The 16,137-nt window shown below is 41.7% G+C and overlaps 2 protein-coding genes across 6 annotated transcripts in view; one reads left to right on the top strand and one right to left on the bottom strand.

Moving 5' to 3' along the window:
• The window catches only part of TRAPPC3L (trafficking protein particle complex subunit 3L), a 51,353-nt gene extending 36,043 nt beyond the window's left edge, over positions 1–15,310 (top strand). For 4 of the 5 annotated variants that reach the window (XM_070417518.1, XM_070417519.1, XM_070417520.1 and 1 more), the window contains 2 exons: positions 9,942–10,127; positions 13,990–15,310. In XM_070417518.1, the coding sequence (XP_070273619.1) occupies positions 9,942–10,127; positions 13,990–14,109 (306 nt within the window). In that variant the 3' untranslated portion in view covers positions 14,110–15,310. Of the gene's footprint in view, positions 1–7,418; positions 7,742–9,941; positions 10,128–13,989 lie in introns of those variants that run through there. The other variant, XM_070417522.1, reaches the window with a different exon arrangement.
• CALHM5 (calcium homeostasis modulator family member 5) lies at positions 697–7,868 on the bottom strand. Its single transcript, XM_070417516.1, has 2 exons — positions 7,195–7,868; positions 697–3,258 (listed from the first exon to the last, which is right to left on the bottom strand). The coding sequence occupies exons 1-2, from the start codon at positions 7,732–7,734 to the stop codon at positions 2,869–2,871; spliced, it is 930 nt and encodes a 309-aa protein (XP_070273617.1). The 5' UTR covers positions 7,735–7,868; the 3' UTR covers positions 697–2,868.
• Positions 15,311–16,137: the final 827 nt, after the last annotated feature.

The following is a 16,137-nucleotide window of genomic DNA, read 5'->3' as shown; positions in this document are numbered from 1 at the left end:
CCCCCCTCTGCTGGCCTGGTCACCCCTTACTGCCCCCCCCCCCCCGCTGGCCTGGTTGCCCCCAACTTCCCCCCCTGCTGGCCTGGTCACCCCACGCAGCCTGCTTGTTCAGTCGTTTGGTCGTCCCTCACTAACCCCCCTGCTGGCCTGGTTGTAGGCAGCCATATTGTGAGGGCATGATGGTCAATTTGCATATTTCTGCTTTATTATATAGGATAGTCTTGGTTGAAGCAAAGCCCACCCTACCAGTAATTGGGATAACTAGCTTCTCTCTGGGGTAGGAGGTAGGGAGAGAAGCTCTGTCTTCTAGGACATTCACTTCAAAGAAGATGGACATTGATTCAACACTAATTTGTAGCTGCATATTTCTTTAACTGCTTGGCTTCCTATACAGAATCATTGAGATCCACTCATAGTTAGCCACTTGTCTAAGGAAGCAAGATTTTTAAAGACACTGATTATTATCCCTCACCTTTCCTCCCATGACACAGATATGAACAAAACCCCAAGGAGAAATAATCTTGTGTTGATTCCATCAGCAACCATTATTATTGCAGAAGTACATTCCTTTAGGCTAAATCTTGGAATAAAATGTTGTCATGATGCAATTAGTAATAATTGTATGGGTTAGGCACTCTTCCAAAGGATGCATATATTTTCAAGTATTGTTTTTACGCACAATTACTAAGTATCACCTGAGTTTAGACTTTTATTACTTAAAAAATATATTTTTAATTGATTTCAGAGAGGAAGAGAGAGGGAGATAGAAACATCAATGATGAGAGAGAATCCTTGATCAGCTACCTCCTGCACTCCCCCTACTGGGGATCGAGCCCTCAACCCAAGCATGTGCCCTGATAGAGAATTGAACCATGACCTCCTGGTTCATAGGTCCACGCTCAACCACTGAGGCACGCTGGCCAGGCTCATTGATACTTCAATGAGGAAACATGCTGTGTGTGTCTGTGTGTGTGTGTGTGTGTGTGTGTTTACTATTTTTTTCTTTTCTTAATTTTTTCTCCTTTATTGATTAAGATATTACAAATGGAAACATGCTTTTTATGGTTAACTGAACATTTGAGAATATATCAACATCATGCAACATTTTATGTGGTAGAAGTTGAGTCAGATAAATTCAGGTGTAAATTTAGTTTATCTCTTACCTATGACTTAACTTTAACCTTTTTGAACTTTAGTTTTATTTATAAAAGTAGAAATAGTAATACTTCCTTCCCAGTATACTTGTAAGTTTTAAATATAAATCATATGTAAACTACCCAGAGCATAATAGATTGTCATATACATTAATTCTACCTTGCCTCCTTAGTGGAAGAGCAAAATTTAGAATATGGTCTTTCTTATAGCTACAGAAGTATTTTTTCTGCATAACTCAATTTTAAGTAGCAGCTGAACATTGAAAATATTATTTGAAGCTGCCTAAAAGCAAATTTCCTTCCAGATTCAAATAGGACATTTTATATGTGTAATAACTATGTTCCAACCCACAAAATGGATTAAATTAACCTAATGCTCTTGATCAAAATCCTGCTCCAAAGGGAATAACTCCACCGGCAGGGGGCCTGGCTGGCATGGCTCAGTGGTAGAGTGTTGACCTATGAACCAGGAGGTCACGGTTCAATTCCCTGTCAGGGCACATCCCCGGGTTGTGGGCTCAATCCCCAGAATCTGAAGACATCAGTTCTCAAAAATAATACATTGAATTATTATTCAATGTGTGAGGTGTGCAAGAGGCAGTCAAACAATGATTCTCTCTCATCATTGATGTTTCTATCTCTATCTCTCTTTCCTTTCCTCTCTGAAATCAATAAAAATATATAGTTTTTAAAAAGCCACTGGCATTGCCTTGTTTACCAGTGATGGAGGCCTCCTCCAGGGTTTCTCTCTGTGCTCAAGCTCCAGCCTCAGCCTCCAAGCGTGCCCTTTTGCCTCTCCTAGAGTCTCATTCTGGCTCAGTATACATTTTGGGCTTCACGCTTTGGACAGTTCCCACAGACCTCCAGTCAGGGCTCACTGCCCCCTTCAGCACAGTGGGCACTGTGCCTAGGGCCCATGATACCTGTAGGGGCCCACAAGTGTTTTGAATTTCTTTTAAAATCTGGGGGAAAAAATAAACTTTTGGGTTGAAAATTTTTTAATACATAATATTTATATATTTTCTATCAACACAGTCATGAATGTGTGTGTGTGTGTATTTTTAGTGTAGAAAGGGGTCCATGGAAGCAAAAGTACTTAGAGCCCACAATAGCCCTAATACAACCCTGCTTGCAGGGCATACTTTTATTGTATGCTTAAACAGATGAGAAGATCAGAATTTTAGGCATTATATCCATTCAATGTGTTGTTTTTGAGAACTGGTGTCTTCAGATTCTGAGGAAATGAATTTCAGATGGTAGAATTTTATACATTCTTAAAGGGCAGTAGGGTAGATTTATAGGATGAGAATTTTGCTGACTACACTGCAGATTCCACTGTGTACAGTAGTCCATTAAGAGTACCTGTCTCACTCACAACTCACCACTTCTTCCCCAGATGCCATGACCCTCTTGCATGAGTCTTGCTGTTGAATCACAAAATCTTAAACTTGAAGATTCTGAACCCAACCCCCACCCAAAGCAAGACCACCTTTCTCGCCATCCTTGACCAGTCACTCTGCATCAGTTTGAGCACAGCACATCCTAACACCGTCTGCACTTGGGAGCTGCAAAGCTGCTTCCCTTGGCCTTGTTGTCTTATAAAGAAACACGGAATGTGAGAAAACACAGATATTCACAGGTTGTGGCTGATGCAGTGACAAGATGTTATAAGAAGTGAACCCCTGGACACCATGAGTCAGCAATGGTGGATGAACTACACACTGTGGGCGCTACCCACAAGGACTATTGTGGTCTCATCTTCCTCGGGGTTAAGTTCCGGACCCTCCTCCACCACCCTGTGCAGGGTGCTATAGTGTTGCTGGCTTTGGTGGAAAGAATGCAGTTCTGAAGCAGCCTCCCAGGCAGCAAAAGTAGGCATGGGGAAGACCTCTGGTCTCTTGTTTTCAAAAAAGCTTTTCAGATTTCTCTCACTCAGCTTGCTGGCGTAGTCCAGGAACGCATTCTCCAACTGCTCCTTCTCCTTCTGTGCATACGTCTTCCAAAAATTCAGCTGAAGGTAGCTAACTTTAGATCGGCAGCGAGCATAACAAGTGGTGAGCAGAGAGAAAAAAGATGCTGAACAAATCAGGCACCATCCTAGAATCTTAGAAAGAGAGAGAGAGATTGAGGGCGTGTAAAAGCAAAGCCACTTCTCAGGGAGCTGGGGTGATCGTATTGGGAAGTGAATGGCTAAATTAAAACCACATCTCAGCTGAAATCCTTCATCTTATTTTTTTAACAACACTTTTCTAACAGTCAAAATAAATTTCGACTTTACCTAATTATTCTCCATCCTCGACATCATTGCTGGTATGCAAATAAATAACCAGAAGGCAGGCAAATAGAAAAAAAGCAAAAAATATAGATTATCCAAGAATCAGGGAAACCAAACATTTCTGTGCCTGGGTAAATGTGATCATTTGAGCAAATGACCAGTTCCTTAGCCATGTGTTTTCAGGCATTGATAAATGCAGATATGCATCTAGTGACTGATTTTTCCCAAGTTCTCTTGTTTGTAGGGAGCAACAACCCCTTCTGAGGGAAATTTCATGACTCATTATCATGATAAAGTAAAACAGACATAATACAGTAAGGAGACTGAAACTGTAAGAATTGAAAGCCTGCATAAAAGCTGAGAAAAAAATTACAGTGATTCCAAACCTTCAGGACTATTGGTTCTGAATTTTGATAATTAGAAAAAACAAAATTCTCTCTGATTATGGACTGGCTCAGCTGGGCTTTCTCCCCCTCCCGCTGAATATTAAAAACAGAAGTCCAAATAGTTCAACTTATCTTCTAAACTTTTTTGTTGTTCTAATTATATTTTGATAATTGGAATTAATTTCATATTTGGACAACTAATGAGCTCTTTCAAACTTTCTCTTGACATTTCAATGAAATGGCCTTTGGTATTTCTCAGCAGATGGGCCTATTTGAAAATAGAGACAAAAATCAGCGGGTGAACCCATTCAGACCATAACAGAACTACAGATACACTCCAATGCTTTAAACCTGTGGTTCCCACACTCTCAGGCCTTGGAGTCATTGTGAAGGGCTCAGACTCCACATGAATGCTGACTCTGGATTGGCACCAGTTGGGTTTAAATCTCAACTTTCCCTTTACTGACCGTTCTCTGCACCTCAGTTTTCTCAACCATAAAATGGGGGTTACCCATCCCAGAGGGCAATTTTGGGGATTAAAATGAGATGATGTAGACATATATGTACATTCAGTAAGTGTGAGCTATTATTACATGACTAGAGGCCCAGTGCATGAAAATTCATGCACTCGGTAGTGGTGGTGGTGGTGGTGGTGGTGGTGGTGGTGGTGGGAGGGAGGGGGGGGATCCCTCAGCCCAGCCTGTGCCCTCTTGCAATTCAGGACCCCTTCGAGGATGTCCACCTGTCAGCTCAGGCCCACTCCCCAGGGGATTGGGCCTAAGCTGGCAGTCAGACATCTCTCTGGTAGCCCAGGATCCCTTGGGGGATGTCCACCTGCCAGCTTAGGCCTGCTCCCTACGGGAAGCGGGCCTAAGCCACAGTTGGACATCCTTAGCACTGTGAAGGAGATGGGAGAGACTCTCACCACCGCCGCTGTGCTCACAATCATCAGCCTGGCTTGTGGCTGAGCGGAGCTTCCCCTGTGGAAGTGCAGTGACTACCAGGGGGCAGCTCCTGCATTGAGTGTGTGTCCCCTGGTGGTCAGTGGGCATCATAGTGACTGGTTGTTCCCAGTCATTCTGCTGTTAGGGCAATTTGCATATTACCTTTTTATTATATAGGATGCTATTTTTCAAATGTATATGTGTATGTAAATGCATGATTAAACTCATGATATCTTTCTATCATGATTAATGAATTAGACATAGCTACCATGTTGTGAAAATCCTCGTATTCACCTGACTTGTGGTTGACTACCTCAGAACTTCCTCTTTTCTTCATCCCCTATAGCATGGCCTCCTGCAGGTCAGCAGGCCATCTCACCTCAATATCAGAGGCAATTCTGCTTGAGTTTTAAACCATTTGGTCAGCTTCAAACTCCCCCTCTCCTCCCCCTCCCTCCTTGGAAATGACCCTAGCATCACCTTGCTCTCACCTGAGTACTGAGCCCTCTTGTTCTTCCCCAACTCATAGTACCCAGCCTAACTAGACATGGTACATGATCCCACCCCAGCCTTCAATAGTGTCCCATTCTGGATGAGTCTCCTCCCTCAAACCTTGGCAGTTTTCTCATCAATTATCGTGTGCCAGAAGCTTTATGTCCCCTTATGTCCATTATCTCTATACCCTCCAGCAGGGCAAGTATTATTCCCCCAACTAGAGGAATCTGGGGTTCAGAGAAGTCAAATCACTAGCTCTAGATCACATAGCTGGAGACTGGTAGGGTCAGGACTCAAACCCAAGGCTAGCCAACTCCAAGGCCAAGTTCTTTCCACTACTACACTTTACCTGCCTTAAGAAAAGAGCATCACCCAGCTGGGTTTCTTGTTTCTCTGCCCCACCTATGGATGGGACACTTTTTTCACCCCCACCCACATGCCCAACTATTAGTCTGGACTGTTTGTTTCTCCTGATTACCTGAACTACTGTGAGCACCTGCTATTGACACAGCTTGCCTTGTCCACATCCCTCATGCATCCTCCCCCAGGAATCAGCCCCAGGTCCTTTTCATTCTGCTGAAAAGTAGAACAGGTCGGTGTGCCCAGGTTCAGCTATGACAGCATGTGCATGATTTCCTCGTGCTTGTGTTTAGAGAAGAAAAGCTCACACGGTGATGCGTGTTTGGATCTGGCACTAACTGAATGGAGCCTGGTGCCTGGGGACGTAAATCATAAATCACTCATTGTGTCATAACATTCCTAATTAATACCTTCCTTCAACAAAAGAAAAAAGACATCTGGGAGCCTGGCATGTTTTTATCTAAGGTGTACTTTATGCATTACACAAAAGATTTTAGGCTTATCGGTTTATGAAAAGTATATGACAACACTGCCAGCCAGCTTTGGAATGCAGGATTTCAAAAATACTCTTTGCCTTGATGTGTAAATCCTTGTTGAAAAGTAAAATTATACTATTTTCAGCGTGTTTATTCCAAAACAAGTGGCATTGCTGACCGGTTGTGGATCTGTTTATCCACACTTATTGCTCGTTTTGGTTTGGGGAATGCAATTCCTTCTCCTCACAAGCAGGAATGCAGTCTTTCCTGAGGCCGGGGCAAGGCTTCACATCTGGATTTGTGCGCACAAACCTGGGAGGATGACAAGCTACTTCCCCACATCAGTTAGGGAAAGCTGCGATTTCCTTCTGGTACATAAAACAATGCCCCGAGTCGTGAGCTTCTAAAGTCATGTAAGACTTGTTGAGCTGTACAGCACAAAGAGCGGCGGACTCACCTCCCTAGAGAATATGACCGCTTTTCACCAGAGGCTAAAGACGGCCAATTCCTACGTTATCTGGGAAACTCTTCTCAATCCGGACACTATTTACACACAGAGATAGAAGTTGCCAAAAATCATTCAAGGGAATCTTGCTTTTAACGATATTGCATGCAACATTGCACAGTATTAACTCATTTGGTTCAGCTATATTTTAATAGATGAACGCTAAGTGTGTGGGTTTTGTTGTTGTTTTTCCTGAGAAACCAATTTGAAAATAAATAATTGATAGATGGCAGTAATTTCTAATTACAGCTCTGGCCTTAACACTCAATTATGAGTTAGTATCATGCATTATTTATAAAGTCAACCCAGAGAGATAGCTTTAAAGTACTTAAGTATTTACGTACACAGAACCCAGAGGATATGTTCTGTTCGGAAATGGAAAAGACAATTCAATCAGCAGTTTTACTGAGCCCCTCCGACTTCTAAAAAGCTTTTCCCGAGATGGTCTTAACACTGCATCCTGTTCCAATTTCCATTTTGTCTCAAACTGTTCTGGCAGGATTCAGACTCAGCCCTGGCTAGAAGGCGAACTGAGAGAATAGCTCAAGCTGGGAGGGAAAGCCAAGTTTTTTTTGTTTTGTTTTGTTTGTTTTTTTTACCTGAGACTGAGCTTGCAGGGACAGCTTCAGCTCCTCGCTGACCGTGGCTGTCATGCTGGTTTTGCCGCATGACACTTTGTGAAGCTCTTCCCAGCACTCTTTGGGCTTGTCCTTGCAAATCAATCCCAGGAGTCTTGCACTTTTTGTCCCGCTCATGGCACATTCATAGAAAGTGCCATTGAGCAAAGCCACCGACAGCCACATCATTGGAGCCACCAAGGAGCTCAGAGTAATCTGGCCCAGGACATAGAAGAAGCGGCCGCCGTGGCCCCGGGGGAAGATTTTCCTGGGGTTCACGCAGCAGCCTGTGAAGAGTCTCCAGGACCTGTTGTTCAGGAAGAATCCCAGGATGAGTAAGACCCAGGCGGGAGCAAAAAGGAAAACCAGCCCGTAGACCACATTCTCGGTGCTGCAGGGGCACTTGAACGCCACGAGTGAAAAGAGCCGCTCGCTTCCCAGGGTCAGCAGAGCCATGAAGCTGTAGCCAATCACCGTTTTCTGGTGCAGGATGAATTTCAAAATCCCATTGAAAGCATCCATTTTGGAGGTAAATAAAGCGGGGAGATGCTTTGCCTTATTTATTGGCAGAGCAGCTGTGGCCGTGGCTGAGGGTGGAGCTCTTCCTTCCTTGCCAGCAGTCGGTCCTCCTTCTCAGACCGAATTCGGCCAGATAAGGAAACAATGTCATTCCCCAAGAATGAGTATTTCCCAACTGTGTTTAGACAATGCCTCCTACTGGTGGGTATTGGGCCGTGAAACGAGAGCCAAAACACTGGCAATTAAATTCAAAGTGCAAAGCCTCCGTTTTTATGTTATTTCCATGCATTGAGAATCTGAAAGAAATTCTCACTCATGTAAATAATAGTCTAGGAATTTTCCAGCCGGAGAAATCAAAGCATTGCCAGAAATGGGTTTCAGCCAGTTGGTCGGGAGCCAAGTCAATGTCCAAGTCTGGACATTTGTGCTGTTTTTTTTCTCTCTTGCTACTTAAGAGCAGGAAATTCACTTTGTATCCTTTCAAGCTGGCTAGTGGCAGAGACGGGCAGCAAAGTTCAGGATTTGGGCTACTTGGAATTTATAGGAAAACTTTAATGAACCTTTGAGTTTTGAATGAGACAAAATAAGAAGTCCTCATCATTTCTTTCCTGGGCTATCATAGTAATCTTTTGATTGGCATGTCTGCCTTTGACCTCATGCCCAGCATCCCCTCTGTCCTAAATCCACCCTCCATGCTGACACAAAGGAGAGCCCTATAAAACAGAAACTGAATTCTGCCGTAGCTTAGTCATGGCTTTGAGCCTCCCCCCTGCCTACACGCTGATAAATGCCAGCCCCCCATGAGTCTTATCATGGCGTTTCATGCCCAGGATACGTTCCCTCTACCTGGAATATCACCCCCACCATCCCCACTCTGTTCACCTGACAAACTCTCACTCCGTATTCATGAACAGGGTAGAAGTTCCTTCCTCTGCGATTATTTCCAGGATTGCTTCTTAATACAGGGGGGCAAAAGTAGGTTTAGTTGTTCATATAGAAAATAATACAATAATTAATAAATAATAATATAAGAATGAAGTCTGTATTTCACATATTCACAACTATAAGCCTACTTTTGCCCTACCCTATATATAACATTGTACTTGCAGGACTTATTTTACCCTTGCAGTTATTTGTTTAATATCTGTAGCCCCTTTTATTAACTTGTATTCTGGATCTAAACATGGTGTCAAACAGATTAGATGCTCATTCAATAATTCCTTTTTCAAATAGTTATTGAACTCCTACTGTATGCCAGGCACTGTACTAGACAGGTAGCGCTCATTGAGTACGAATGAATGAATGAATGAATGAATGAAAAAACCTTTTATTAGAAGTACTTCTAATTAGAAATAATTTAAGGAAATTATTTCAATTTCTCTCCTACACCAGTCTTGATTTTAAAATTAAATTAATTAAGGCACTTAAAAGACAACAACCTATCAAGCTGACACATTCCCATTAATAAGCCTCAAGTTCCAGGTGTGTGTGCTTCGTGAAAAGAAAGTGCCGTGGACTAGGAGCCAAGATATGGTGTAGCCTTGACCATGTCAGTTTACGTCTCTGGATTCCGGTTTAGTCATTTGTGAAAATGGAAATGAAACAGAAATAATCGTCAAGGTTTCCTCCATTTCCATGTTATAAAAAAATGTAAGTCCTGTAAAACAGGAGACTTTTTTGAGAAGTTACTTTAGGACTCATTTTATGTGCCTCTCACCACTTCTCTTTGTTCCTTGTCAGAGACTTGCCATCCTTAGTAATATGACTCCTTCCACTTCCCCAAACAGACCCTTGAGTCTAACCTTCCTGTAGCATCCTTCGCTCTATCGCATTCCTGTTAGGGCAGATGTGTTCCTTCTAATTCAATACCTTATCTTTTACTAGCCTCAGTGTGACAAATATCATACTAATATGTTGATGATTAGTCATATTTTAATTTCCCACCTTCCTAAAGGATGTTTACTTTAAGAGATTTTTGTTTTAAGATCTAGTCCCTTAAGATGTTTCATAAAAATAAAAGGATTTAAGACTTGCGTTGGTCATACGTTCAGTACACTCCAAAGCTAAGTGTGAGCCTGGACTTCCTGACTGCAAACTCCATGCGCTTCCCCCTTACATAGCACTGCCTAGAACAGGGTATTTGGGTGCCCTATTTATAGACATTTGTTCTAAACCAAGTTTTCATAATTCCCGCCCCCCCTCTTTGTTAGGTGGCTTTCAAGATGTACTTGGGAATTACACCAAGTGTGACCTGTAATAACTCAAGCAGAAATGAATTTTCCCTGATTCTGGACAAGAATCCACTGGTGGAGTTTGTGGAAGAGCTCCCTGCTGGGCGGTCGTCTCTGTGCTACTGCAACTTACTCTGTGGGATTATCAGAGGTGCCCTGGAAATGGTAAACTCCTGCTTCATTTTGTGGGTACATTTGTTATCTAGTGCTGCGTAACAAATTGCCCCATAGAATAGCAGCATAAAACAAATGTTTATTATCTTACACGGTTTCTAAGGATCAGAAATCTGGGACCAGCTTAGCAGGTGGTTGTGGCTCAGAGCTTTTCTCAGCTTATACACATGCCATCAAGCTGTTGGTTGGGCTGCAGTCTCGGCTAAAGAATCTACTTTCAAGCCCACGCATGGCCTTGCTAAAAGTTGGCTAGAGGCTTCATGAAGTTCCTTGCCAAATAGGCCTCTCTGGAGATCTCATCACAACAGGTGCTGCCAACCCTGGTGCAAAGTGGGAGGGGACTACGTGAGGGCGTGAATAACAGGAGGCCAGGGATCACTGCAGGCTATTCTGGAGGCTGGCTTCCACACCTGAATTATTCATCAATTTAACTAAGACAATGATTAGCATCTGCTAAGAGTCAGGCACTGAACTTACAAAGAGGAATAAGACACAGTTGCTGTCCTTCAAGAATCTTCTGTCCTGTAGAGAAAGCAGATATGTTAAGTGTGACTAAGGGCTATGGGAGGACCTGGGTGGGGGTGGATGGAAGGTCAGGGACAACTTCCTAGAAAAACTGTGATCTGGCATTTGAAGGATAAATGGGAGTTCGGTGAGGTGAGAACCTTGGGGAGCAGCTTGTCCAAAGGCACAAAAAGAATGTTTCCGTCAAGGAACGAGGAACTTGAATTCATTTCCCATGAATGACATGTAGGTTGAGAGAGGAATTGTCATGAGGAAGGAGATTTAAGTTTTTACAGAGGCCTAATTAAAAAATAAAGGCATTTATAGGACAAGTTGGGAATTTGATTTTTGTATTGAAAAGAGCAAAGACCCGTTATAGGTTTATAAACAGGGGGATGATATTTTCAAATTTGTATTTTAGGAATTTTATTCCTTTGTCCACAAAGTGAAAGTGTACAGGAGAGGACAATGCTGGAGGGAGGAGGAAGGCAGTTAGGAAGTTGATGGTGGGAACCTCGAGAAAAGCCAGAGAAAGCCCTGACAGGAGGAGTGGAGAGAGGGTGATGCCAACAACACTAAGAAGGTAGAACAGGTTTAAGATTAGGTAATCAGTTGACTAAAGGGACAAGGTTGAGAAAAGACTCAGGAATTATTTTTAGTTTCTTTTTAAATTTATAATATATTTTTATTGATTTCAGAGAGGAAGGGAGAGGGAAAGAGAGATAGAATCATCAATGATGAGAGAGAATCATTAATCAATGCACATCCCTTACTGGGGATGGAGTCCGAAACCTGGGCACATCCAGACATGTGCCCTTGACTGGAATCAAACCTGGGACCCTTCAGTCTGTAGGCCGAGGCTCTATCCACTGAGCCAAACCAGCTAGGGCTATTTTCAGGTTTCTGAGCAACCTATAGCGATGGTTGTACTATTAATCAAGAGAGCAAAACCAGGAGATGTTCATTTGGGGATGGGAGAGACAAAATGAGGAATTTAATTGGGCAGCTGCTGGGATTGAGGTATCTATACACACCAGAGATAATATCACTCAGCAGTTGTTACACATGCCTGCAAGTCACAGAGATGTGGACTGAAGAAGCACTGGAACTCTCAAAGAGTGTGTAGATAGAGTGTAAAAGAGAGAGAGAGAGAGAGCCACAGTTGGAACCCTAGGAGGCGACAAAACACAGTGAGTAAGCTAGACAAGAGAATACAAAGGCTGCAAAGGATACCGAGAAGGAGCAACCGGGGCTTAGAAAAATACCAGTCGAAGAAACAAGAGAGGAGAGTATTTCGAGAAAAGGAAGTGATTAGCAAGACCCAGTGCAGCAGAGGCTAAGAAAAACAAGACCTGAAAAATATTCACAACATCTAGGGACCAAAAGGTCAGGAAGGACTTGGTAAAAGCTGTTTTGGGAAAGTGAAGGGAGAAGAAGACACTCTGTCCAACACTGATGAGCCACGGGCAGCTTGGGCAGAGGTAGTAATCAACAGTCTCCTTTTTCCAGAAGCTTAGCTACTTAGACTACTGAGACCAGATAGTGTCCCAGGTCTAGACATGTGTTGACCTACTCAATAATGAAGCATGAATATAATTTTCAATTATTTGTGATAATTAGGGGAAGGACATAATAACAGGCAGTCCAAAAGAGTAAAGCAACAGAAATAATGTATCAGTCACACAGATCTTCCACAGGCCTACCTACCATTTTTTAAAGCTTGCCCTACAATCAATGGCCATGAAATCAAGAAATGGGAAAGGAAGAATTCTGGGAGTTAATGGGTTGAACCATAAAACCAAGTCAAAAGCAAGATAGAGACGTCTCCATCTTTCATGGATAATGGTTGACTATATATGCTGAATGATAGACACATAGGCATCAGACAGCATGTGGCCCCAAATATTCAATTAGCATCAGTGTAGTCTCCCTGTTATTTTATTTAATTTTCTGTCAAATTTTTACAAAGACAGAAAAAGATCTTATACGGAAAAAAATGTGGGTGAATTTATCTTCTATATTTCAAAGTGCAGTCTATATCCTTCTATTGGGTGCTGGGCATCACAGAGGCATAGTTTTTGTGCACTGTATGGGTCAAAGAACTTGGCCTACCAAGGTCTATGGTTTAACAAATCCAGGCTGGTTGGCCAAGAAATTCTTAGTGAGAGAGGGAAATGAGTCTGGTAAGATTATAATTAATTAATATTAATTAATTCATTACTAGGCTCAGGCTTTTCCACTTATTTGCTTTAATTAGGTACTTTCACTTATTTATTTTCTTTACCCCAATGACTTAAAATAGCTGAATGGCATTTTATTGAGGGTAGGACAGCAATACCATGCTGCTCTTATGTGAATATATTTTAATGAATAGAGAAGTCAGCCCTTGGAGCTCATGTCAATGTCTGGGAAATGAGCTATGCCTTACAGAGGAAAAGAAGGCCTTGGTATCAAATATTCATGTCTGTAATTTCAATCTTTAATTTTATAGTCATGATTTATTTAGTCTATACTTTTTTTAAACCTCTCAAAGCCATAAGTGAGTCCTAAGTATTGTTAGGACAATACTTATTATGTTATGATTATGCTATTTAGCTAGGACAGAATGATATATGGCAAGTCAGTTGGAGAGGAGTCGTTTATGAATTCATTTATCCTTGGAAGTTCTGCTTGCGAGGCACATTGGGTCAAGGCTATCCTTGAGCTGAGAATCAGTGTTCTTTTTGAGATGGATTCATAATTCAGCCCTGTGAACAAACCTTGGCAAGGGCCCCCGTCTCTGGGCTTGCCCCAGAATCACCCAGGTTCTGCCTGGCCTGGACCACCCATCTCTTTGCAGATGCATGACACAGAGCTCACACACAGCCAGACCATTTTTGAAAGACACACAGTAAAGGGCCCTTCATCCACAGAGCTAGCTCCTTTTTATCTTTCCAAAAGGAAAGTCAGCTCTTATGGGGTAAATAAAGCTGAAGAAAAGAGACAGAAAATTGTAGTGAGGTTGTTGTTTCTTAAAAAACGTAAATGAGCTCTGACCGGTTTGGCTCAGTGGATGGAGTGTCGGCCTGCGGACTGAAGGGTCCCAGGTTTGATTCCGGTCAAGGGCATGTACCTTGGTTGCAGGCACATCCCCAGTAAGGGGTGTGCAGGAGGCAGTTGATTGATGATTCTCATGTTTCTCTCTCATCGATGTTTCTGACTCTCTATCCCTCTCCCTTTCTCTCTGTTAAAAAAAAAAAAAAAAAAAAAATCAATAAAATATATTACATAAATAAATGATAACTCAATTATTAAACATTTAAAAAAAAACACGTAAATGACGAAAGCCTTTTTTTCTTTTCTTTCCTAGGTTCATCTGGCTGCTGATGTTACATTCTTGCAAGACAGACTAAAAGGCGACAGTGTGACAGAAATAGGAATAACATTCCTGAAAAAGCTAGATGAGAAAAAATACAGACGGAAAAAATGAAGAATAGCATGCAAAATGTCACAGGCTGATTAGTGGAGGAGCTAATATTAGCTAAACACAGACAGCCATTGAAACTTTGAATTGCTTAATAGAATGGGCTTTAAGAGGATTATAAATTAGCCCGAAATTTGAAATGCAGTACACTAGGATATAAAGCTGTTGTTTTTTTCTTTTGCTTTTAAACCACACATTTTCCATCTCATGTCAAAGTTTCATATACAAATAGCTCCTTATAAGATAGCAAACCTCAATTGCACATATTACTCAGTCCAGTCTATTCATTTCAGTATTTATGGTAACAGAAAAAGAATACCTATACAGCTGGTATATTTATCTCTTCTCACTGGAAAAAAAATGAATGAAATGATAAAACATAGAATCCACTATATATAGTTTCTAGATACTGTACATTGTATTCTCTATAGAAACAGTTCTATTTGTAGCAATCTTTCATATTTTTGAAAAATGATGGATGTGATTTTCTCATATTGGTTTGGTTTATAGCTTAAGCTTCCTGAAACTACTCTTAATTTGTAATCAACAAAGCAAACCTATTTCTTTGAATGCTAATTCTGAAACACTTAAAAATAGCATTTAATTATAATTCACTTAATATATTTAATTTTTAGATAGCTGGCATTAACCAAATTCTTTCCATTTCTTGTGAAATATTACTGATGGCAAGGCCAGGAAATCACTAAAATGAGAGGTAAATAATGTTCTTTGAGAATACTTTCAAAGCTCATTCAGTTAGATTCTTTACTATCATTTTTATCCTCTAAAAACCGGATGAAGTATATTTTATCTGTAACCAGAACATATTTAAAATTCAAAATGTACTGGATTAAATAAGCAATAATCTTCAGCAGACCTCAGCATGGAAGGGCAACCTATATGGCAGTCCGGAATCTACTGGATTCTGCAGAAAAGTCAAATTAAAAGTAAAAGTTACAGCCAGTGTGGCACCATCAGTTAAAACTGCTGTAAATGATATGGTACTGACAGGCCTCACCTGGGACTCAGGGGACTGGAGAGGAGGGCTAGTTCTCTTTCTCGTGGCTTCAGCTAATGCTGACTAGTGGCTAATCTTCGGTAACGTGGATAATCTCTCTTTCTCTCTCTCTCTTCTCTCTCTCTGTAAAATGAGAGGCTAGGAATATGATGAATATCTAAAATATATTTATGAATAAACAACATCAATAACCACTGAAATTCCACTTTTTTGGATTTTAGAATACGCTGGGGTTCATGTTGACCAACGTCACCCCAATCAATTTAATAAATACATATTTTTTTAAAAAAGAAGACTATGGGGAAATTGTTCCTCACTTACCCGGCTGTCTCTTCCGAAGGACAATGAGGTAGGTATTAAGGGTCAAATGGGGTCACTGGGGCAGCTGTCCCATCAACAGAAGGCCCTTCAAACCAGCTCCACAGAAGGCCAGGAGTAGAACCGGGAACCTTGATCAATGCAGAGATTTTTGCTATCTTGGAAAAGGCAAAGGGAAAGGACGGTTTGGGGCAGAGAGACAGTTTAGTTCTTTCAAGTGACATCACCAGATAGTTGCCAAGCTGTTCACTGAGGAGGCCTGTCTATCAAAGTTGCCAGGAATCAGAAATTCTTCCTTCAGCAGCTTCTACGCTTACTTATTGTCTTCTCAAATCCCTCCGGCTCATCTATCAGTTATCAGGAGCCTGGATCTCTTCAGCAATTGGAATGGACTACTATGAATAATTGGAAAGTTCCCTCTTCTCCCTGTTTATGACAGACCACGAATATTTCTGCAACCCCTTTACTTCCTTCTTTATTCCCTCTTCCATTTTTTAAACATTCTATTATGCTTCATGTAATGGATATTTGTTGGCTGCCTGTATCTTTCTGCCTTCTGATAGAATGACAGTTTTCTGCTCAGGTCCCACCATTTTATTAAGCAGCCCATCCACCTCAGGGGAGGTCATCACCTGGGCACAGTGGCTCATGCCCAGTTTAAAACCACCCTCTTCACAGCCAGGGAGGACAGGGCACTC

Source organism: Myotis yumanensis, unplaced genomic scaffold (genome assembly GCF_028538775.1).
Source record: "Myotis yumanensis isolate MYYU_CA2020_CCGP unplaced genomic scaffold, mMyoYum1.0.hap1 SCAF_6, whole genome shotgun sequence".
In the NCBI taxonomy this organism is placed as follows: Eukaryota; Metazoa; Chordata; class Mammalia; order Chiroptera; family Vespertilionidae; genus Myotis; species Myotis yumanensis.
The sequence above is the reverse complement of the archived record's forward strand: the minus strand, read 5'-3'. Positions and strand labels throughout refer to the sequence as shown.

What these genes read in the sequence shown, in the direction of transcription:
- CALHM5 (XM_070417516.1), bottom strand. Translation starts at nt 7,734, where the DNA reads ATGGATGCTTTCAATGGGATTTTGAAATTCATCCTGCACCAGAAAACG. An exon ending in CCCTGCAAGCTCAGTCTCAG is followed by an intron (nt 3,259 to 7,194) that starts GTAAAAAAAACA and finishes TCTCTTTCTAAG; the next exon opens with ATTCTAGGATGGTGCCTGAT.